Raw genomic sequence first — 22,654 nt, 5'->3', positions numbered from 1 at the left:
AGGACTATTAGTAATTTTTTATTCATCACGGGCGGCATGAGGGCAGTTGCGCGGTCATTTAAATAGCTCACTTAAAAAAAGTGATCTTAGCACCGGAAAAATCTGAATATCCCGGGTCCTGTGTGCTCCGTATTATCTATGGTATGCTATTTGGAGGTAACCAACAACTGGGGTCATTAGCGCCATGAAGTAAGGGCTGGGGGGATAGGAACCCTATGTTGGCATTAGCCAGGTTGTAATGATAAGCTCAAAAGGGACCAGGACTTAACTTCCCATCTGATGGACAGAGTGGTGCACTGGAAGTGCCCTCCACATTGGACTCAAGTGGGGATAGGGCCAACTCTGATGAGTCTCTGCTACTGCCAGGACTTGAACCCAGGTCCACAGGGTGTAAAGCCTTTGTGATGTGTTAGCAAAATTTTGCTCCCTGTTAATGGGGTTAATTTGGATGACTATCCTCAGGTATCTCATTTCTTCAATCTCCAATCTTTGTTTGTCTGCAGGTGGTTAAACGGATATCCTGAAAACTGCTTTTAATGAGAATATTTTTGAAAATTAGCTTCTCTGCGACCATTTAGTATCACCATTCCGAAATTTCTCCTGGGTAACAGAAGTAATCTTAGTGCCCGAAATGCTGGCATTTCAACCATTTTGTTCAACCATGGGAAACACTGTTCAGGAATGCAACGTTGTTTCTCTTAAGGTAACACGTCATCTGTGGTGTTGCTTTTGAGTAAATAAGATTATTAGGCTTCATTTTCCGAGCAATAATGAGCAAGTGTTATCCTGAAAACTATACTCCTCCTCAATACCAACTCTTGATTTTACACACTTTGATTTTACACAGTGCCCATATTTCGGTCCCTCCAACTGCGTAAAATCAAAGTTTTACTGTATTAATTTGTGATTAAAATATCTGTCAGATAATTATTTCATAGAAAAATTCTGGTTTCCTTGATATCAGATGCATTTGAGCTGCAATGAATGTTATTTGCCCTGATTAAAATAATTTAGATTCACAATACATTCCTGTATGGAATAGAGCTCATATGAACTAACTAATCAAGGAAGCATACCACATAACTGATGATGCAATACACTCAAAAGTTCAACAAAACAAAAATACAATATAAAAGACACAGTTCTGGGAGTGTTTTTAACAGACTCCGTTCAGAATAAAGTAATACCCCAGGTGATGAAGATGCCAGTCTGTCAAAAACATTCCCAAGACTACTTTGGAATGCCAGAAAAATTGAAACCTGTGTTTTTCTTTGTAACTATTTAGTGCACTATATTATCTGCATCTATCATTGAAGGCATAAAATTTAAAAATTGGTTACAAAATATAGTCCACCAATGCATAAAAATTAAATTACAGACTTTTCCCAGACAAAATCATAAAAACCCAAGATCACATAGGATAGTAACTTCATAGATTAAATAAAAATTCTGCAGTTTGATTACCTTATTGTATAATTTTTCCTGTATCTTGCTAACCTAGAATGATTTGAGGCCCATATCTGATGCATATGAACAAATTAAGATGAAAACAGCCTCATACTGAATGATAATTTTACGGGGAAAAAGAAAAAGATGCAGTGCATATTGTAATGGCTATTATATTATGTTTCAAATTTTAGTCCGACAATATGCAAAATAGTCTTTGCTGGCTTTTTCCTCACATCAGCTTTACATAGAATCTAATTATTGCATCCATAGATTTTGCATTTTATCTCTGTTTGCACCATTTTTGTGTCCTATGATATTGAAATATTTTGAATTTCCAACTTTTTACAGTATCCAGATTTTCACACATTTTGTGAGAGCCTCAGAGAAAATGTAAATAAAAGGTTATAATCATCAATTGATCAATAATTGTAACATTGGTTTGATGCATCTCTCCTCTCAAACATAGTTTATAGTGATTTTATACACTTGAGTTCAGAGGCACAGACACATAATTGCTGCTGAGTCAAACTTTGTTGATATACTTTCTCCCAGAAAGTATGAAAGAACAAATTCCAATAACCAAACTTAACTACATGCTTTGTGAAGCAATGGAATCATTCAACTATGAGTTTATGGTACATATTTCATTCCGGTGAGAAACTAATTCAATTAGGCACTCAAAAATAACATAAATTGAAAAAGACTGACCCGAATTTTTGTGTAGTCCAGAAGAGCCTGAACAGCAACAAACCCTGAATAATAATACTTATTAACTGGACAGCTATTCCCAGTTTCAATAGGGATAACTCCACTCCAGTGACCAGTTCCTTGCCTACATACTGCTGGTGAGGCAAAGAGTTCTTCAGTAGGCGGGGTAGAATTGAAAGTTGGATTTGTGCGAATCTGTAATGGAAAATAATAGCTTTAACTTTAAGGAGATAATGCACAATTCAATGAAACAACCTCATCGCCACAATAATAATACAATGTAACAGTCAAAACCACTCTTAAGAAGTGCTTCTATTCCCAATGGTGTTTCCCTTAAAGTAAACACTAACCCATCTGCAAACAAAGGCTCTGAAGAACTCATGAATGCAGTAGTGGATGCAGAGAGGGGCTAGGGGGGATATAGCCCCCTCTGGGATATCCAATTTACACTAGATAAAATGGTAATTTTCTTGCGTCGTTGAATATACATATAGAGGAGAGCCTGGAAAACGGTCAGGTCCCCCACTTAGTCCTCCCCCATGTCCTTAACCTGGATCCACCACTGCATGAATGTGTATAATATAAGTATAGTACACTCCCGATTATCCAGGGTAATGATGGGGAGAGGACGCATGAATAATCGTAAAACATGGATAATCCAATCTTTACTTTTATTTCTTGTAATTTTCATAATTTACGTAAAGCAAACAATCTATTATTGCTTATGCACATTGTCTATTACTATAGATTGCTTTCCAAAATCGTTCTGAGCTTTGTCCTCCCGACCTTGATCTTTTTCGCGGTGATAACGTGATTGAGCTCGTATTTCTACTGCTGCATGTAATACCTGGTCTCCGAAAACCAAGCACCCGTGGCTGCGAGGTCACAGATTCAGAAAAGCACGGTTTGCACAAATCCACTTCGAAACCACTGCATGATGTTGGAAACTACACTGACAGGCACCATGCTGAGTAGTCCCGTCTCGCACAAGTTGCCCGGGATGCAACTGCTGCGGGACGCGGATCCATAATCACTGAGCCCGATCCTGCACCATGATGCTTGGAAAAGAGCAGCACGGAGCTCCCGTTAAGGCAACGGGTGTGCAATTACACCATCACGCAGTAGTGGTTATGGAAAACCAGGGCTTAAGGCAAATTGTCTACGTAGGGGAGTGCCTGGCTATGACTCATGCTATCTCTACTTCCTCTTCCCCCCTGCTTTCACTTCTACTATTCCATTCCTATGCAGTTTGGCCTAGACTGGTAACGGTGTAAACATGCCCGAGTGTGACGAAACCTCTGGTTCCCACGGGCCGTATTCAACCGCATGCAATGCCACGGCAATAATTGCATGTTAGCGCTATAAAATATACAATCGGAGATCATAGTTAAAATTTCTCTGACTTTACGAATGATTAACCATTGAAGAATCTTCTAAAATTAATCAAGAGTTTTTTCCACCGCTGATGGCCATCTACAATGCTAGAGCAGACATCAATGTAAACTTGAAACATTCCGTGTCAGCAAATAGATAAAACAATTTCACTTTAAGAAGGGGATTCTAATGGAAACAATTAGCCTGGAGTAGTATCGTAGTTAAAGAATGCAAATATCTTGGTGCTTTTTTGTCCGATAAAAAAAAAATAAAGATCGCGGAATACTTTGAAAGACAGTGAACTTATGCACGGATAATCCGCAACCCGGATAAAATGCATCTGGATAATCGGGAGTCTGCTGTATATAGAATATAATCATGAATATATTAAAATATCCAAATAAAAAAATTTGAGTCATAATAACACAATTTTTAGCTTCTCTATCAGCTTACTTCATAATCCAATTTCCCATGCTCCGTAGGTTCTGATGAAAAAATCACAGCAATTGGAATGGAAGTAGGTTCAGCCCAATATGCACGGCTTAATTCCTCCGGGGTTTCGAAGAAGATGAACGAGATTGGTTGAACACCTGGCTCTTTGTGCATTGTTTGCCAGAGGTTGTTGACCTGCTCCATGAAAGCCTGCGTGTCTGTTGAATTTGGCACAATGGCTAACGTATGATTTTTGAACTTGCTGAAGTGCTCGAAGAGTCTTGCTTCCCCCCGGGGCACATCCATCACAGGGAAATTAGGATTAGGTATTATCAATTTTATCAATATGAGGATGCCGAGAAAATAAAGTGGAAGAAGAATCTCCTGAAAGAGAAGAAAAGGGTTTAAGTCAGATGAATACAGAAGCATGAAACCACAAATAATTCTAATGAATATCATCATGCACTGCCTAACACAATGACTGCAGACAACGTTTATTGATGCAGTCTTGACCATCTGACAACGGAAGACCATGTTTACCCAAGCGTTCAATCACTTCAGTGATAACTGAGGTAAGTTATATTAAAGAGGAAACATTGAAATTCAAAACCTTGTGATACTATCAGCACTTTCCATGCCATTTTAAATCAATATAGTCATGCTAATTTTTAAAGAAATAAAAGGTCCTTATTTTTTTTAGGGTAAAGTCCCACCATGAGGCATCCCTCAAAGACTGTTCTTAGGCCTGTCTTGTTTCTTCCTTATGGAAATGATCTTGCAGATAGTTTTCAACATATATTATATGGTTCTACACAGGTTTTATCCATAGATGATACGAACATTATTATTATATCCCATACTTTGGATGATTTGTCAAATAAATGTAAACAGGTTATTCAAACTTTACTGACCTGAGTAATAACAATTTCCTTGACTTGAATATAGATAAGTCTGAATTGATACAAATTGCAACATTTCAAATTGAAAAAATCAACAAAATTATTCTCTTATCCCTCATTCATTGCCTGATGATGCGACCTGCAATGGCCGCAAAATCTCGCGTGACAAAGCGCAATTCGCTGCTGCTTCTGAAAGCCGTCAACACCAATGAATCTTGCTGCGAAAGCCGACGTTCCAAATTATGACTTGGTTCTCAATCAAATATTAATACCATATGATTAAACATTCACAGAAAACATGTTGAGTGAAAATTCAATGACTGAAAATTTAAACATCTTCAATCATCTACGAGCATCTCATTCCTAATTCACAAAACTGTAAGGTTTTGTAACAAATCAAAATTTATTGAATGAAAAAACAATGTAAAACACATTGATTATCAAGAATACATTAATAGTTATTGATTGGTGAAACATTGATATGGCTTCCCTGAACTCTCTCCTGACCTTGTTTCCTTTGTGAGAAGTTGAATAATCCTTTTATCAGACACTATTTCCATGGCTTCCAGCATCATGTGATGGAAACATTTACCCCATAAACTATTGCATATATGTAAATCAATTTTGACTATGAGGATAAAATTATTTTCACAACAAGCTATCACAAAGGGAAAGTCCAAATACACACACATGCAAGCACACTTTCACTCAGACATCATAGAATTATGAAATGCTTATTTTTACCATGGAAAAAGTCTTAGCTTTCCATGAAATAATTAGACTAAAGATTTTATTGCTGATGATAAGCCACATGACAAACATTCATTATTTAAATTTTAGCCTATCATCCCACCATTAAAAAATTATTCTGCTTCAAAATATGCAATGTCATTCAATGATACATGCTGAAAAAGGATTACCCAATCAATGTATACTTATTAAAAACTAAATCCTCAAAAGAAATTCAACCCTGCAGCCCAATGTAAATTGGTCTCGAGTAGGAAAATAAAACTGAACAAAAGAAGAAACATGATGTCTTACGAAATCTCATTGATTGATCTCATCAAATAAGTTCAAAAACTCAATTTTCCACATAATTTCATTAAATTAATATAAAGATATTCATAATACATCAAGTACACATTATATGCGAGTAATTTTAATGTAAGGCCTCATAAATTTTTTAAATGTAATTAAAAAAAATAATTTTTCATAAAAAGGAACAGTGATTGAGTTATTACTTGTCATTGTACAGTTCAAACAGGGACAATGAGATTACAAGATGATGGCAGGATGTGAATGTAGGGTACATTATTCTCCTTAGGCCACTTGGAAAAGAATATGGACTACAACTGCGAACAAGGATTAGTGATCAAATGTTTATGTTTGAGAGTTTCTGCATTTTTTGCCCAATCTGTCGAAGAAAAACTAAATAAAATTGTGTGCTTGTCTGAATGAAATGAAGCCATTGATGAAAACATAAAAGCACGACACAATAAATAAATTTATACGGGGAAATTTTCACTATACAAGTGTAAATCAGGTTTTCCATTTTCAATCTTCCTGACTTTTTCCTGATTTCCTCCCTGATTTTTTTTAATTCCCTGACTTGATATCAATGGCAAAGCAGCCATATATAAGGATTTTGGATTAATGCAGCAAGGGGCATAGTAAAATAAATTTAATCAGTATTCCTTGCACCAGAAATAAAGTAGCAAGTCAGCACTACCCCACACCAGCCAGCCAGGATGACAACATAAAGCCTACCTCACCCCTCGAACGTGGCAACACGATTCCTTCAACCATGATTTTCATCTTTTTGCGGCACCTTTGGAGTGTTTCCTAGAACATAACCTAGTTTCCCTGACATTGACCATTTTCATTGACTCAGTCAATATTTTTATCTCCCTGTCATTTCTCATATATGTATACCTAAGTCAATAGGCTGGCAGACGCATCTTAAATATACCCTTACGTTTCATAAACTTAGACTCACAATAGCCGACAAGGTTGCTGACCCTGTCCTAATAATAGGCGATAGTAGAAACGATTGCAACATACATTATTGCATTGTTCCTTGATCATTAATTATAATTCTAAAGTTAGTAAAATCATATAGGCAATTCAGAAGTGAAACTTTTAAAAACACACTAATCCGTGGTTTGCAGAGCACACTATATGAGGCATAAACCATGATGGCTGATGGATACAAAATTGTGGATCTCTGTTGACATTAGGGTGATATCTTTCGGACCCAGCCATCTGGCTAATGGATCCCATTGGGTGTACTTAGCAACTTGAAGATAACTGATACAGGTTTAATGGATTCCAAGATACCTACTTTTATAATACAGCAAGAGAGCAATAGCATGGCATGAAAAAGAAAGAAGAGAAAGAACTGTCCTCTGTGCTACATTGTCATCTCAACACCATACAACAACATAATCAAGATACATACTTATGTTGCACTGACATATAAATGCCTGCTAAAAACTTTTTTCAGCATACAATTTTATGTAGCATTTATAGATATTTAAAAGCACTTTCTTGCTAGTTTAACATTTTCTCTTTAAAGATAAAATTTTATACCAATGTTGAACAATCTACCATCAAGATAAAAAAATGCCCTTAAGCAATTAAAGCAGACAACTCATTTAATTTAGTGAAATTACATGCACAATATCATGTAATACTTGCTTTACCATAGAAATATACTAGTTAAGTCTTCTTGGGTTATGTTGTCATAACTAAAAAAAGATGGCTAAAAACATATAGAGTTGAATCTTTTAATTTCAATTTGACACCAATTCATTCTTACTATTCCAGCTAAATAGGTTTTATTATTTTGACTGACACTAGAAAACTGCAGGGCAGTCAGTGATGTAGCTTAGATTTTTACCGAAAAAACATCTGCCTTCAACTGAATGTAAAAAAAATTCAATGGAATGGGGCAATGAATTATATAGACTGCCATCACCCTCAGCCAGTATCAGTATAGTAAACCCTCAATTTACAATATTAATCAGTAATGGAGGTCCGATTGCAAAGCAAATTCCAACATATGTTGAATCTACATTATTTCTGGATGAGGAATTAATGTATAGAGCATCAAAGAGTGCAAATATTGCCACAATAAAAAATATTTGGTTAAAAATAAGGCAAAGAATGACATCACAGGTAACATATTGTGTGAGTGAAAGCAAAAATTAGAGAAACAATTAAGGTTTTAGTCTACTGCTCCGTAAGACACAGTCAGCCAGTTGGGCACATGGAACGTGTAACACAATGTGCTAGGAACAAAAATTTGAAAACAAAAAGTTTTTTATATGTTGACTGAGTTAAGAAAAATACAGATTTCGGAAAAACAAGTCTCGATGCAGACAGATGACTTCCCCCTGGTGGAATTAACATGTCTCACTATCCTTCAAGGAAGATTTCAAACAATAAATGGCCATTCAATCTGTTACAAGGGACTTCATGCAAAGGCATGTTTCAGATTTTTTCCAGTGTGTTTCAAGTCTTTAAGAGTGCCCCAAAATCAATTTAACCTCCAGTATATTTCACTATGAAGTGTCTCAATGAATATAATAAAAAATTGTAAATAAAATTTTTTTCTATGCTTTTATGTATGTAATTTGACATGCCATGAGAAAAAATTCTTATTTGGATTTTTTTGGACTCAAGTTTCCATTTTATACTATCTAACTAGTTGGGTTCTCAATACTACCTTCCCACACCTTGGAGTTCATATAAGGGTGCCATGGCACCCACTGTAGATATGCCTAGGTCTCTCATGGGCAAAGTTTAAAGTTGAAAAATTACAGTTATTATCATGTATAATTTGAGGCACGATGTGGTGGAAGTTATAAATATTAGTTAAATAAGACATTCCAACATGGCAAAAATTATTTTTTAAATCTCCCAAGCTAATGTGTTACAATGGTTTTTACAGGGGAACCATGAAATATAAGAATATTTGCTTAGTGAACACTGAAAATTTAACATATACATTATTAATACACCGATTGCATCAGGTCACTTATTAGCAAAGTGAACGACGCATAAGATAAAATGAAGAAATCGGAGGTTTTTTTAGTAATCTGCAAACTTGGGGTGCAAGTGATATGGGTCAAACTGGTAGCATTGTTACTATTAGAATTGATGAACATTATTCAGTAATTATATTACACTTCAATATTTATGATTTTTTTAATGTGATCAGATGCAGTGGAAAGTTCACCAAATAGCTGGAGTAAGTGGACCTATAAATAGAATGTGAAAACAGGCATATGGAAATAATAAATTTTCTACTAATATTGGTTCAAATACTTAAAAGCTCTTCACTACCTCCAATGGAGTTATTCATGAAAGCTCCTTTTTTCCGATATTATTTCAAACATGCAAGGACTAACGTAAGTTTTAGAGACGAAAAATGTGGAAAGATAGTGTTACCCCTGAATGATAATAGAATACTTTCAATCTTTTATGGCCAACAACGAGATCATGAACGCACAGGATATTGAAGATATAATCTACATGCGTAGGATCCTATTGGAGAAATATAGGACATGAGGCTTAAAAATAAACTTGATGAAAACTCAAAATCGAAGCGGTGGCAGTGAAGACCCAAGAAGTCATGAAGGGAGAGAGTAGGAAAAGAAATTGATAGGAGGTTGGGTGCGGGAGATGTATTTGATCAGAACAGGTGGCGATTGGGGATTGGGTTATGAACTTGTAGAGAATATGGAATTTTAATCATGGAAGATATGTTGTCTGGTTAAGCAAAACTGCCATAAAGAGGAATGTCTGAATAAAAAAAAAATTCCTTCAAATTCAAATGCATGAAATTACAGGGGTTCATCTCAAGTTCCTTTTTTCTATTTCCCTAATGTCCAGTCCAATGACTTTAACACAATGAGAAATCAGGTGTATTTAGGGATATTATGGAAAAATGCAGCTAGATATACTGTGAAATAAAGTCGAGTAGTAGTAATAAAGTCAAGTAGTAGTAATAAAGTCAAGTAGTAGTAAAAAAAAGTCATATGGTAGTAGAAATATAGTTAAGAAGTGCCAAGTCAGCACTACCTCATCCTGCCCCACCAGTGGTGCAACAAAACACTGAACGTGCCTCTAGAAAGAAGCAATGCTTCACATATTCAACCTAGATTTTCATCTCTTTTCTACACCTATGCTGTGTCCTGACCCTGATGACAATCAAATTTCCCTCATATTTCTGTGATGTCCAGTTCCAGTTTTTATTTCCCAGTATGAGCCCTGAATTATTCTAGCAGCAACTATTTTACTTTTTTACTCTCTTTCATCTTCACTACCAATTACTACTACGTACATATATATTATCCCTTTTCAAAGCAATTGAAAAAATGTTAGCATTGCATAACTGTTTTGATATAATGTCACTCATGGACTCTACCGAAAACTGTGAAGCTACACTATTTTTTTACTGTAATAATAGCATCCCATTTTCTTAAGGAATCCCAAAATAATCATACTAGTCCTCTTCTATTCTAAATTTGAAGCATCTGAAACTGCCGATTTAGGATGTTAGGTATTTTTTTTTTAATTATTTTTTTTTATTTTAACACCGTAGGGATACAAATTCTCCATGGGTTTCGTCAAGATACAGAGAGACATAAAAGAATCACAAAACTCAGCTTACAAATATTAAAAAAAAAATTCTTGAACACTAATAACATTTATAAAATGTCATTAAAAAATTCTTGGACACTATAATAACCTTTGTTACATAGCAAGTTTCTCAATCTATTCTTAAAAACCTTTATTGAGGGAAGGGTTTTCATATCAGAGGGTAGTCTATTGTAGATTGCAGCAATAGAGTGATATGGTCCCTTCTGGCATTGTGTAAATGAATACAGATAACTGTGAATGTCACTTTTTGATCTAGTGTTGTGACTGTGAAAATCAGAGTTAACACGGAAGTAATACGGATGGCACTTCACAAACATGGCACATGAGAGAATGTAAACACATGGAAGTGTGAGGATCTTGAGGGACACAAAAAGTGGCCGACCACTTGTTCGTATAGGAACTTTACAGATTGCCTTAATGGCTTGTTTCTGTAAAGAAAAGGCTTTAGCTGCAGTAGAGGAGTTACCCCAAAACATGATACCATATGACAATAGTGAGTGTACTTTGGCAAAGTACACAGCTTTTAGAACATATATAGAAACAAGAGGAGAGAGTTTCCTTATCATATAAATACCTACTGAAAGTTTCTTATTAATTTCAAAAACATGAGTTGACCAGTCAAGAGTGTCATCAAGCTGTAGACCTAATAATTTCACGGTGGAAGGTGGAGAAATCCGAATGAGGAGGCAGAGTAGGAATCTCATGAGAGAACTTGTTACGAAAGAGAATACAAGTGGTTTTAGCCTCAGTCAGAACCATTCTGTTAAGGTGGCACCACTGCAACATCTCATCTTTTGTAGTCGAGGCCAAATGATCCAAGAGGGGTAAAGTACTAGCGGATAAGAGATTAGAAGTATCGTCAGCATACATAACAGTGGAGCAATATGAGAAGTGTTTAGGAAGATCATTAATGAAGAGAAGAAACAGTAGAGGACCAAGGATAGAACCTTGAGGTACTCCAACTGGTACTTTCAAGGGACTGGATTTAATTTCCACCACTCCTGCAAGTGATCGATGAGTGTAACTCACAAACTACGATCTGTCACTAAGGAATGATGATATCCAATTATAAGAGTTATTAGTGATTCCCAAGCACTGAAGTTTGGACTTGAGAACTTCATGATCCACACTGTTAAAAGCGTTTTTGAAGTCAAAAGAGATGCCTAAAATGTGATGTTTATTGTTCAGTCCAAGAATAACATTATTTAGGAACTCGAAAATAGCAGAATTAGTGGACCGGCCAGCTCTAAAACCATGCTGAGAGTCAGAAATTAAATTAATCTCTGGAGGTACTTAATTAATCTATGATGGAAGAGTTTTTCAAAGATCTTTGAAAATGTTGATAGAATGGAAATAGGTCTGTAATTAATAGACTCTGAAGGGCAGCCTTTCTTGGGAATTGGAATTACCCTGGCCAGCTTTAGGGCAGAGGGAAAGACACCAGAGCTGAATGAGAGATTGATGATATCAGTCAATGGAGGAGCAATTAAGTTGGATGAAGCTATTATAATACTAGGAGGAATGCCATCAGGCCAGGGTGAAAATAAAGGTATAAATAGATGATTTGAGAGCAACGAGAAAATTAGAAATTTGTAACACGAGTAATACATGTTTCACAAGACAATCATAAGTATCCAGCTGTGGTAAGTGCGATTTTGATCACCCTACATACCACTATTTTTTGGAGTACTACTCAAAACAAAACTTATAAAACACTGATGATAACATGAATGCAAATATTTGTACAACAAATATTTCCAGTAAGAAATTCAGGGTATTTTGAAAGTAATTTGTCAAGAATGTTTTTAATTACCCATTTTGAGGTGAAACCAATGTACTATTATCACCGAAAACACCTGCACTAACTGTAAGTTATTTATTATAGCATTAAATATCACAGAAAGATGAAACAAACACTGCTCTGGGGTGAACATGTGCGTCAGAACAACAAACACTACCATAAGAATGCCGCCTGCTTGAATATGGCTTTTCTAAGAGTTATGGCCACTGTATTTAAACAAATACCCCCAAATAAGGAGGGCTGTGGCTGAAGTGCTGGGTAATGAATCACAGCAATTGAATGCTGAGGGGCCAAAGGGCAAATACTCACTGAAATGTTAAGGAGACATACTGTTTAGGGCACCCTCTCCAAATGACTCCCCCTCAAGATAATTTTTCTGGCCACAGCCTTTTATGAATGAGCATTTACCATGGAAACTGGCAGGATAATTATCAGAAGGTAGATTTAGAGGTGTGCCCTTGGGCACCTATGCTACTCTGTGTGGCAAAATATAGCCAATGCTGTTTTCATCAAATGCTGGTCAGATCTCTGATTGCTATTTCAAATCACACAAGTGCTACCCACAATTACTTCCAAACTTTTCCATGAGTGAGTATGAGTATCCATGGTGTTCATTCAGCCGTAGTGACTCAATTTTGTTTAAAATAGAATTGTTTACACAATTGTAATAACGTGAGAGTCATATGACAAACAACACTGAAAACGTATGCCTATTGGTGGAAGGGCTATGTGACTATGCTAATTCAACAGTGAAATATATAAATTAAATTTTTCCGAAACATTTTATCCTTAATGTTATGCTTCTTTCAATGCACTAGTGAATCGCATGGTGGTAAATGCACATAAGATAGTAAAATTAGGAAGGTTTCAACTTCTCTAAAGCACAACTCCTTTGAATACTTAATCTCCTATGAGCCTCATAGATTACACATTATAGAAAATTCACTCGCGATGAATGATTGCCAATTTCGTTGAAGATTTCTTAAAAAAAATATGAATGTTTTAACTAAAAACTAATTTATTCAGGGTTTGAAATACTTACGCAAGTGAAACCTAGATGTTGTTAATGGCATCATGAAAGAAGGTCACAATAATAAGGGCATCATCTTTCAGTCACTTGTTGGAACATCTACAATTAGCTATTTGCTGCCCAATGCTTTTGAGGCCACTACATAATTACATATAGTCCAGTGTATCTTGATAGGAATATTTTTTATGAGTTATCCCTGTTTTCCAAGTTAATATTTACATTTTTAGTTTTTATTTATAGTGAAGCATCTTAGGTTAGTGTCTTTCTTTCTAACTTCAGCTGCTCTTAAAATACCCTTGATGTCGATCTACTTACCCTAATATGCAACCAGTGTTATACATTTTTCCTGACTGTCCTGTGTGCCTCAGTGTTTCATAAGTGAGTGTTCCTTAACGTAAAAATAATTAAGTCCATGTTACACAGAAATTTTACTCAATAAAATTTCTAGCCCATACTTGCTATGAGTGTTAAAATATTGCAAGCTTCTAAGGCAGGCAAAAATAAAATTGTACGTATGTTCACCCAAACATCAGAGGAAATGAAATGACTGCGGCTTTAAATTGTAAACTGAACTGCTGCTAGAACTTGCTCATCAAAACGTGCTCTTTCCCTATTTTTTTAAGGAAGTGTCGGTTATGACCCTTTGACCACGTCACCACTGAGGCCCTTAGGAAACCACTCAATCATTATGATAACCTATCATGAATATCAAATAAATCTAATTTTCCTTGTCCTTCCAGTGTTCTGCAGAGACTTGTAAAAACACTTACCTAGTGCCTTTATTATACCTAAAAATATAAAACCTATCATGAGACACTCTGATAACCTCGTCCTTCCTTCAAAAAGGAAAAAAAATAAGAAAAAGAAAATTAAAGCCTACCATAAAACTCACAACCAATTAACCTTTAATGATGATTATTAAAGAACTGTTAAAGACCCACCATGGTTCCCTGATGATTGAGAGGAGGCAACTCATACAGATTAAAATCTAACACCCACAAACATAAATAGAAAATACTTATGTCCCACTATTCACATACCATATGCACACACATGAAAGTATATTCATTGCTTGAATTTTAGCATGGGTACCTATTTTCCTTTTAATTCTCACCAATTTAAAGGTGATGCAAAGAGAAAATTAATTTCTTTGGCATACAAAGTAATAGATAGGTAGTTCATCTACATTTTGAAAACATACACACACAGAAAGTTTGGAGTCAGTTAATGAGAATTGACATCAGCTTGTTGCCAGCAAGAGTCAATTTAAAACTATTTGGTGTCATGCTTAATGTGCCCAACACTGAGTCATCTGGTACAAATGGTAAGCCTGCATATAACTGAATTATGTAAATTTATGACAAAAGATGCAGTAGTAAATTTTGGCCATCATCATAACGACTGCTACACATTTCTCTGCAGGCTAGGTCAATTCTGTACATGTGTATCCTTCAAAAAATTATATTGATTATGACCTCAATACATGTGCATGAGCCTACATCACAGAGTCAAACTTCCTTAACAAATGGTAGAAGAATATTTTATTCTACAAAAACTCATCGTTGTGTGAATGGGTCGACGAAATTCTTCCAATGCACTAGCTCGTATACAAAGGTAATGTATTGAAGTTGCATTCAACATCGAGGCTGAGTGAGGCTCTTTAAGTTTACAAATATTGCAAATAAAACTGGAAGTACCAGCATCCATGATTTCAACAGCTTACGCTACAATTAATTCCAGAAAAAGGCTAAACTTTCACAAAGCAAACTAACATCTACCCCGACTGGATGGAGATTGAAAATAAATCTGCCCGCATCGAATGCATTCCAAAGTTTAACATCCGAATCATAAAAAATCTTAAAGGATACTTCACGACTGGGCTGGCGACGAGGTTGAAAATAAGACGCTTGGTTTAGGTGCAATGACATCCACAACAACGAATGATTTATTACAGGGGAATTTATAAGCCGAGAAAAACCAGAGCCCGAGATGATGAAATTCTGATCACAAGATGCCATACTTGCGATAAAAACCTCAACATTTTGTGTCTCAAAGTAGTAAAAATGAAAATACTATGGATCAACAGCAATTAATTTAGGAAATTAAAACTGAGAAACATTTACACCTAAAATAAAAGACAAAAAGAAAACTGCTGGAGTACTTACAGCCAAAGTCTTTCTTTTCTCACGCTTCTTCAGAAGAATGTTCCGAATTATCATAGCTTTCAGCTGAGACGTGAATACTGAGGATCTTTCAACCATCTTGAAGGCACTTATTTTTACCTCCTTATCCAATATTGTCCTGAAATGATAAAGCTTCGGGCACAAAGGATTCACCGCACACACACACGATTCTAATCAACCACCAAGAAGATATTCCAATGTATTTGACACACATGATATTTGTATTTCTATTAAACTACGATTCCCATCGAAACCTAAAAAGCGCCTAGCAGGCGCTGTATTACTGTGCTCGGTGGCTGACAGTAAATTCACAGAAGCCAACTAAATGATGCGCTTAAACACACTCGCAGAGAAAAAAAAGAGTTCAAATCCCGGGAATGTCACGATTAGATATCGAACGCTGGGCTGCTAACTTATCCAGATAACGAAAATCACCTATTCTGCACTCTACGAAAAAAATCTCTGTATAGAATAATGTAACAAGAACAGCAAAACTAATTCTTAAGGGTTAAACATGGATAACAATAGATTTATCATTAACCCATTAAGCGAATAGACGTCCACTTATAGGAATAAATCACAATGATTATCAAAACGTCATACTATTAATACTTACAGAAAATTATTTCCTGCATGGACTCGAATTATCATTCTTGATTTTGTGCATTTTCATTTTCCTCATTGCTCAACTAGCAGAAATCTCACAGCCATTGATACATTAACACATACGCGCACTACGGTCTTCAGCTGTTTCATACTATCGATTCACAGCAGCTTTGTTATTGATCGCTTTCCTGAAGTCATACACAACGAATATTCAATGGTAGAATTATTTAAGTAACCAAATACCGTAAAATTCAGCGCAATATTACAGGATCTGTGATAAACATGTGATGCGTAACCTCTCAGGTACCGAGTCGCCAACCCAAAAAGAGCAAGAATGAGGTCTGAGATACGCAGTGAAGAGCGACATAGCAATCATGCGCCTTCATATGCCGGGAGATATTTCCGGTTTTTCATGGCTCACACGAAAAAAGTGACGAATATGGCGATCATGAAATCGTAATTAAACGCACTAAAATCCGCGCTCTTATCACATGATTGTTGTACATCAGGTGCCACAACGTAAGATTCAGTACGTGCACGATAAGCCCCCTCTCTTCTTCCAGGGTGGGTTTCCGCGCAGACTGAGCACTACCCCCGCCCCCATGCGATCTGCTGCTTTTTTTCGCCCCCGCAAAAACGGCTCGGCTTTGTTGGGAATGGCGCAGTTTAATGGCTCGGCATAAAAAGATTAAGAATAGATGTCGGCAGTAAAGAAGTACTTTCGACAGACATTAGCAACGCACCAGTTTTTGCCGAATTAATCCAATATTCATAGAATTATTTCGATGGTAGTGCCTCCTCTGAGTTTAAATTACTCATGAACAGAGAGGTAATTCTTTGTAAGGCCGCGTTGGAATGACGGAGCGGCCTTAATTTTAAGCAGGCATTTAGTACTTTAGTGCTAATTCCGAGATGGAATTTAAAAAAATAGGGGGTAATACCTCAATCTGAGACGTATTGTAGCTAAGTGATTGAGCAGCTATAAAGATTAATAATGTAACAATTGTTCCTTAAGGTGGTGAAAAAAACGCTTTCTAAAAATATTTTAAAATCATTCAATGCATGTTGCAGTAGCATAAAAAATAGTAAAATTCATTGATTGTATATTCTGTTGAGTAAGTGCCCTTCTGAATGAAAATACGATTGTATGAAATAATAGTGTTTGAAGAAATATTGTTAGGTGTTCTAGTGGTGACCGGAATTAGTACCGGTAAGAGTGCATTTTCATAATATGTTGTTTCATTACTAATATGCACGCCTCTGGTCTATGAATTACTCCCTGTAAAATACTGCCTGTTAAAAATGAGTCGCAAAAACTCGCTCGTCGAATGCTTTCTCCTAAATCACAATGTCCCGGAATGAGAGCCGCTTCCAAAGGCCAAAAATCTCATTTTCACATAAAAGTAAAAATAAATCCTGAGAAAAGCCCACCCGTGAAAGGGCAACGCCCAAAATGTCAAGGATGATGGCTCTATTTAACCTAAGTGAATCAGTGGCTGCAGAAGGTCAAGGCATAGAGAAAGCCGCGCCAAAACATTGTAGATGTGCGACCTCACAACAAAAGGTATAACTTCTGCAAATGAATGTAATCAAGACATGTAAAAATTTAACGACCGTGACAGGACTCGAACCTGCAATCTTCGGATCCGAAGTCCGACGCCTTATCCATTAGGCCACACGGTCCTTCTTGCAAGGACGCGGGAATTTTAGTAAATAAAAAAATCCTCAATGATATCATTTTTACTTAACAATGTTTGGTGAAAATCATCGCAAATGTTGCTATATCGATTTTTCATATCACCCGATCATTCTAAATGCAATTCCACTTCACGACTGCGGCAACTATGATGTACGATGAACAAGGAATTGTCTCCGCATTACAATTTTCCGCCCAATTAATACCAAAAGTCCGTAATTTTACGCTGAAATATTAGAGAATCATTATTATGATTGAATCCTTCGTCCTTTCTAATGCTCATTTCCATCTTAATCAGGGTAAATCTATCAGAAAAGCAACTAAATTTGCATTTAGAACGTCACAATATATACATTGAAATACACAAAAGTTTACAATAATGCCAATGAAGTTTCATGAAATAGTTTTTTAAGAAAAAAATAGAGATGTATCATATTTAAATCGCGGGTCTTCATTTGAGCTTGGATGGTGCTGCTGCGGAATAACTTGGAAATACGTATGCCGTGATCCACTCCCAGGCCAGGGCCTGCTTGCGCGGGACTTTTGAAGTTTAGTCGATTTTAAGAAACGATTAAATCTGTTTTGCTGTGATGAAATGAAGTATATGCACACAATTTTACTGTTGGCTAAAAATCAGATTATACTGGGAAGAATAACATCGGATATAATATCTGGTCTTCGAACTACTTGAGAGATCTAAATACAATTTTAAAAAATGGAGATCGCGTTGGTGTTGTGTCTTGAATAGTTACTTTTCATCCTGTATGCTCGACTTGAAATCCCAATAATGGATGATACTTTTAATTGGATTTCTGATTTATAATTGGGCGCCATGAAAGAGGATTTGGGTCCAGTGTTGCACATCAGTGTGATAGTTTTTTTTCACATTATATAGTGGAAAGTCCGCAGTTTTCCGATTTGGGGAAGGAATAGGGTAAAAAGTTAATTTGGAGGAGTCATTACATTTGAGACGGCGCATAACTCTCCATTTGGTAAGACCTATCGTTCATTTCATCATGATGAACAGAGAAATATTACATACTTCAATAAAACTGAGGAGGCGAGTTTATTACTCAGGAAGTGGGGTCAGGGGCGGTCTGCGGTGATTAGGGGCCCTCAACTGGGGTTCATGATGGGGCACCCCTTACTGCCTCCCCCTTCCCCCGGAAACTTTTAGGAAATTATATGAAATTGATTTTGACGCCATTCTGCCTCTAAAACTAGATCAAATAAAAAAATAGCAATTTCGAAAAAAAGTACTGTGAAAAGTGAGAACGCCATAGCCTATACAGTTTAATTATCTGTTATGGTTCTATTATGTATGTAGTGAATTTGTTCCTTGAAACTGCTCGGAAATCTAAAATAAGCTTTTCGAATAACCCTTTCAAAAGGCATCATGTTCCTGTTATCTTGACCTTACACCTTTATATTTTATTCATTTTTTATGTAATTTTTTTACACTGACTATTGTATATAAAGCAACTAATGAGAACGTAGAATGTTATAATTGCCAAAAAAACTTTAGCTCAAGTAATAAACTGAGTTTTTTTAAATTAAATCTAAAAGTGTAAAATATTACTATAGCACATTTGAGGATAGATAAAGGCTTTTGGGATTTTTACCAATTAACTATTATGTCTAATTAATATTTGTATGGTATGTGTAATATGTAATCATAAGTAGCTAGCTTTTATCCATACTTCTTGGTTTATTGCTCTTAAGTGTGGATAAAATCTTGTTCAAATATTGGGGCACTAGCGTTGTAGAGAAATGGCCCGCCTGGCCGCAAATCCGCCAATATTCCGCCGATGATTTTTTAATTAAATGTGAATATCTTGACGTAACTTAGATGCATTGCATTAATAACAGGGGAATCTCAATCCTGAATTAACGAACACATCTGAATTACTCAGATGTGTTAGTAATTTCAGGCTTAAATTTCTCTATAACATGAGTGCCAAAACAACTGAAAAATACAATAACCCACTAATTACGCCCGTCGCTATTACATGTACTGCACGTGGCGGCTATCCTCGCGCATGCGCACAACGATTTATCTGAAGCATTTTGCCCGCTTTTGCCCGACGGACGAAAATTGACAAGAAAGTGCAAAGCGCCGCGCCTGGCCGCCAATCCGCCAATATTCCGGCGATGATTTTTTAATTAAATGTGAATATCTTGACGTAACTTAGATGCATTGCATTAATAACAGGGGGGTCCATTAATGACGTGAAGAGTAAAGGGGGTCGATGGTTCTCACCCACTCTCGCATGGAGGAGAGGGTGATGCTGACAAGTATCACGTAATTTTTTTCTCAAGAAAAAGTGTTGCAGTCACTCTTGAGACAGTATGAATCCCCGTGAACTGAATTAGAATGAATATTCTTTTACCAATTTCAGTAGTTCTGATTTAATTACTTTATTGTTCAAAATTTTCACTGTGAGTCTAGACTGCGATCTCAGTAATCTAAAATTCTAGTCTTAATTACTTTTAAATATAAATCAGCAAAAAAAAAAATAATTCCATCGCAATGAAGCATAAAGTAGTGTATTACCACTGGAAATACGCATTTTGAACAAGCTCACCTGATATTAGAGGGAGGGGGGAAGGGGACGAGCCAAATCTCACGAATAGGGGAGAGGGGGGGGGGGGGAGGCAATAATCGCCAAAATCACCTCACGTAAATAATAGACACCCCCATTACAGAATCTCCAATGAGCAACGAGGAGTTCATACTATGGAGGCATTGACTGCATTGCTATCACGATTCCAAAACCTTTACGCGCATGTAAACTGTACACGCAGAATATGTGACGTTAATTAGTAAACTAAAATATGCATATGGTCATGGCCGTATCCAGGATTTCTTTCGGGGGGGCACAAGCAAGGCCGTATCCAGGATTTTGTTCTGGGGGGGGGGGGGGGGGGGAACAAGGATACCTCGTAATACAAAACGAACGCAATGATAATGGAACCGTATTAAAAATATTGCATATTTTTGAGGGTCTGGGGGGGGGGGGGGGAGGGCACGTGCCCCCGTCCCCCCCTCCTGGATCCACCTTTGCATATGGTCACTTCTTGTGGCTCAGGCTTACCCACAGTATGTAATGATAAAGTATTTTGTGCGCGAAAACGCAAGCGCTGCCACCGGAAACTTTACTCGGGGAGAATCACCATAGTGATCGCAAGGGTCGGTCTTCATAATAATGATTAACCGGGGTAATTGTTTGAGGGCAGCGTGGCCTAGGGTCAGTGTCCCGTGGAGTACGGAGGGATTTATGATAGCGGATTGGCACCGCCTCTTGCGAGAGGCAAGTCAGCTTGAATAACCCTGCCAACCTTCAATTGGACGCATTCGGGGTTTACTCACGCTGTCTTCTCCCTTTGGATTTTTGCTTTATTTTCATTTTTATCATTCAACAACATGACGAAGTCCTTGATATTCAATGCGCAGGTCGCCGGTTCTACGACTGGCAATTTTTTTCTCGCGTTTCTATTTTTGAACATTATTTGAGAACGGTAATTACCACGTGTTTCCTTTATAATTTTTGGTGCAACCGTTTTTTCGTGGAAAATTGGTCTTTGATTTCACTATGGGTATTTTTTATTCACTCTAAAAATGAAAATACGATTATTCCAACGTACCTGAATCTGCGCCTAAACTCTCATTGTATAGTTATGTCAATTGCGTATTTGTACTATAACCACAGTTCTTGTTCAGCCAAGCATTCAAGTTTTTTTGAGAAATTATAAACATTTAAAAGTTTTTTCTTCCCACTATTTTTGCGCACCGCTTTCGAGTACACGATTCATATAAACACTTTTAATAGCATGAAAATCTCTTAATAACCAAAACAGCCATCAGTGAACTATGTAGGATTTTGCGATCTCTGTGAGGAAAATTGCAGTGTAGTTGCGCTGTGCGCGATTATCCCCCCTCAAGAATCGCTTCCTTCCTTGCTTCCTGTCCGCGGTACTGTTTCACGGTTCATGATGTTCCTTTGTCAAAGACTCAGACAAGGGAGATGTGTAATTGTACCCATATATTGTAATTGATATTTTTTCTCGGTGACTTAATTGGGGTCTCATCTACCCAGAAGCATAGCTGCCGGGATATCGGGTTTCGCTAGGAAACTGGAGACTTTGAGAAGAGTGAAGGCGGGAAAAAAATGGCTAATGGCAAGCAGGGGACAGGAGAGCAAGAAAAGAGACGCGACCAGCGCCACAGCACATGCCGGCCGCTTCACGATAGAGCGTTGTGGAGGCTCCCTAAGGATCGCTTAATGCTCAAACAATTAATTACCCCCCGGCGATCGCCGACCAGCCGACCTGGCCAGACCACCCCTGATTTCAGCTACAGATTTTTGGTATATTTCCATTTGGTATTTTTCTAAAATAAAAAGTACATTTGTAAAATACTTTTGAAGTAGCTCTGTAACATTATGATGTAGAGTTTACCTGTTTTTCGTTAGAATCGTTTTCTTCATGCTTGCAACTATCCATAATGTGCCAAGACAGGTTTTTATATATTTTTTAAGATCTCTTAGTTTACATGCAAATGTATTTTGTATTTTAAAAAGTAAGTATTTAAAATACTATTTTGTAGTTCATTTTTCCAATACCCAAATCAAAGGTATTTTGTATTTTGCATTTAAAATACTTTTGGAGTGGTATTTTGTATTCCGTATTCAGGGCCGGATTTAGGACATGAGTGGCCCGGGACCCATTTTGGTAGGAGGCCCACTGTTTCAAGGTGTTGCAATTTGTAACGTAATGACAGAAAATGCACATAATTTTCAGCACTCAGCA

At 36.8% G+C, this 22,654-nt stretch overlaps 1 protein-coding gene and 1 non-coding gene across 4 annotated transcripts in view; both read right to left on the bottom strand.

Moving 5' to 3' along the window:
- The window catches only part of LOC124155767 (cholesterol transporter ABCA5-like), a 74,464-nt gene extending 57,752 nt beyond the window's left edge, over positions 1-16,712 (bottom strand). Inside the window, exons 1-5 of one of the 3 annotated variants that reach the window (XM_046529853.1) lie at positions 16,446-16,712; positions 16,160-16,337; positions 15,526-15,661; positions 3,985-4,347; positions 2,158-2,352 (exon numbers count right to left, since the gene is read on the bottom strand). In XM_046529853.1, the coding sequence (XP_046385809.1) occupies positions 2,158-2,352; positions 3,985-4,347; positions 15,526-15,661; positions 16,160-16,194 (729 nt within the window). In that variant the 5' untranslated portion in view covers positions 16,195-16,337; positions 16,446-16,712. Of the gene's footprint in view, positions 1-2,157; positions 2,353-3,984; positions 4,348-15,525; positions 15,991-16,159 lie in introns of all 3 variants that reach the window. The other 2 variants (XM_046529855.1, XM_046529852.1) reach the window with 2 other exon arrangements.
- A 1,047-nt stretch (positions 16,713-17,759) lies between these two features.
- Positions 17,760-17,832, bottom strand: Trnar-ucg. The gene has a single exon. It is a non-coding gene; the product is annotated as a tRNA-Arg (tRNA).
- Positions 17,833-22,654: the final 4,822 nt, after the last annotated feature.

The sequence above is a fragment of the Ischnura elegans genome, chromosome 3 (genome assembly GCF_921293095.1).
Source record: "Ischnura elegans chromosome 3, ioIscEleg1.1, whole genome shotgun sequence".
NCBI lineage: Eukaryota > Metazoa > Arthropoda > Insecta > Odonata > Coenagrionidae > Ischnura > Ischnura elegans.
Note: the sequence above shows the minus strand (reverse complement) of the source record. Positions and strands in the feature narration are given on the sequence as shown.